Source organism: Mus musculus, chromosome X (genome assembly GCF_000001635.26).
Source record: "Mus musculus strain C57BL/6J chromosome X, GRCm38.p6 C57BL/6J".
NCBI classification, from domain to species: Eukaryota; Metazoa; Chordata; class Mammalia; order Rodentia; family Muridae; genus Mus; species Mus musculus.
In genome coordinates this window covers 39,862,614-39,865,231 of record NC_000086.7, presented here as the reverse complement: position 1 = coordinate 39,865,231, position 2,618 = coordinate 39,862,614, and the positions used below count along the sequence as shown (strand labels likewise).

The window sequence follows — 2,618 nt, the reverse complement described above, 5'->3', positions numbered from 1 at the left end:
GAAGGAACCTGGGAGGGAAAATGGAGAGGCAGGGATGGGGGTGAGGAGAGGGGAACCTGAACTGGAATTGGGTGAGGGAAAAGGACTAAAGCACTGAGGGCCAGCAGAAAGAATGAAAAGAGGCAACCTGGGGAAGTAGAAGGTGAGGGAGGGGATCCTCTAGAATGTACCAGAGACCTGAGAGGTGAGAGACTCTCAGTTCTCAAAGGAAGCTACCTTAGATGAAAAGCACAACAGTAAGGAGAGGGAACTTGTAGAGTCCATCTACAGAAGAAAAACAGGGCATTATGTGGAGGGATGGGGTTGCTATCCTACAGTGAAAACTCTGACACAGAAGTGCTCCCATCTGAAAGAACTGCAGGGACAAAAGTGGAGAGGAGACTAGGGAAAAGGAGGTCCAGTGACAGGTCAAAATTGAGATCCAGCTCAGGGGGAGGCCCCAAGGCCTGAGACTGGTACTGTGCTATGGTGTGCTTACAAAAAGGGGCCTATCATGACTGCTCTCCAAAAGGCCCAACAAGCAGTTGAAAGAGCTAGATGCAGATATTTACAGGCAACTAATGTACAGAAAATGGTGAACCCTGTGGTTGAATTAGGGACAGCTGGAAGAAACTGAGGAGGAGGGTGACTCTGTAGGAGAACCAGAAGTTTCAACTAACCTGGACCCCTTGAGATCTCTCAGACACTGAGCCACCAACCAATGGGGCAGCATAAACCAGATGTTATGAGGCTCCCAACACATATATAGCAGAGGGCTGCTGAGTCTCGGTTCAGTCAGAAAAGATGCATCTAACCCTGAAGAGACTGGAGGTTCCAGAATCTGGAGAGGTCTGGTGTGGATGTGGGACATTCTCAGGACATTCTCTTGGAGATGGGAGGTTGACGTGTAGAATGTGGAACATTTGGAGCATGGACCAGGAGGGGGATAAAGTCTGAACTGTAAAACAAAGTTTAACATATATGTGAAAGCTCACAGATGTATATAACTCCAGTTCTATGGGATCTAACACCCTATTTTGCCCTCACAGATCTCTGAATAAATAGGTCATAGACATTCATACATACATGACAACCACACACATAATATAAAATAGAGAATAACTTAAAGTAGGACAAATTCTGTTGATGTGTCCTCAAAGTATACTGATGCTTTCTTTGTCCTTTTCATTCTCGACAATACCACTCAGCAATGTTCTTTTTCCCTTAAAAATACACTCCTTGGTGATTTTATGCACACACATATAAGACATATTCTTTTATCATATCAACTTCCTATTGTCACTCTGTCTTAGTTATTTTTCTTTTGTTGTGAAGAGATACCATGACCAGTGAAAGATTTAAAGGAATTGGGTGATTATGGTTTTAAAAGTTAGAGGATGAATGAGCATAGTTTCAAGCACCATGGCAGCAGGCACACATTACATGACTTATGTACTTGAAGTGCTTCAAAACATACCTGGCATAGGTTACATATCCTCAAAGGGGTCAGAGGTAGGGCTTTGTGAGGTCTCAGCCACTTCTTAGCTGCAATTTTGTAGGGAGAACTTTGTTGACAAAACAAAGCTGAGGGTGTGGTCCACCATTGTTCTGACAGGTAGATAAGGAGGGTGCTCAGAGCTCTGGGACCAGTTGAAGGAAGAGCACCAGTATGGCACGTGTGGTCAAGAGAACACCTAAGCCTACTGCCTATGCACGAGCAACATCCAAGCCAAAGAAATGTAAGGCTTCCTGTCGTCTTAAGTGCAAGTATTCCATCAAGAACCAACATGCTTTATGCTGCAAAAGTTGTGGTGAGGTGAGAGGTCCCAAGCTAAGCTCATTGTTCAGCTTCTGTGGCCATCCCTTCCTCTAAGACTTCCTCAGGCCTGCTATAAATTTCCCATGTACCTCTGCCCCTTTTCACAAATCCCCATCCACATTCTATCTTTCTTCCAAACCAGTGCTCTTGTGACTTTAGTATGTTGTTACTTCAGATAACAGGAAAGGGAAAGAGAGTTTTTCAACTGGCATCAAAAGTGAAGGGAACCATCAAACTAAGGATTGTTAAAGATACTTGTCATTATGCTCAAGAATTAACCGCCTACCAGTAAGTGAATGAGACGGCCAACTTGACCTCACAAAAGAAGTTCTATCACACCTCAAAAAAGCTCTAGTTCCTAATGAATACCTGGCTAGCTCCATGGCCCTACGTGGGTTCAAAGACCTAAGAAACATCAGTGAATGGGTCTAGGAGCTGAGCCATCATCATGATATCATGGGCAAATTTTACAACATGATAGTCATAAGATGATGACAATAAAATCAATCATGTGTGAAAATATGTATGTGACTCACTCTCTGATGGTGTATCAGGAATGGTAGGGGAGTGACAGAAAGGAAGACTGGGTAGGTGATAAGAAGGAACATGGGTTTCTACAAGGTTGTGAGTGGTATGAACAATCCCCTGATGGGCAGACACAGGAGGGTCAGAACTGAGCTAGCACAAAGACTCCTGGTGCTTTATTTCAGAGGGTAATAGAGAAAACCCAGGGTCTTCCTATATGTTGCTTGTTAGGGCTGCAGCATGGTTTCAGACTATTACAACGTTATGAAATGAGGTGTGGGTAACTGTTCTAGCC

General features: G+C 44.0%; 1 protein-coding gene across 1 annotated transcript; it reads left to right on the top strand.

The window, feature by feature from the left end:
- Positions 1 to 1,627: 1,627 nt before the first annotated feature.
- Cypt14 (cysteine-rich perinuclear theca 14) lies at positions 1,628 to 2,313 on the top strand. Its single transcript, NM_001191032.1, has 2 exons — positions 1,628 to 1,795; positions 1,974 to 2,313. Exons 1-2 carry the CDS (start codon positions 1,649 to 1,651, stop codon positions 2,088 to 2,090), a joined length of 264 nt encoding a protein of 87 aa, NP_001177961.1. The 5' UTR covers positions 1,628 to 1,648; the 3' UTR covers positions 2,091 to 2,313.
- The last annotated feature ends 305 nt before the right edge of the window (positions 2,314 to 2,618 follow it).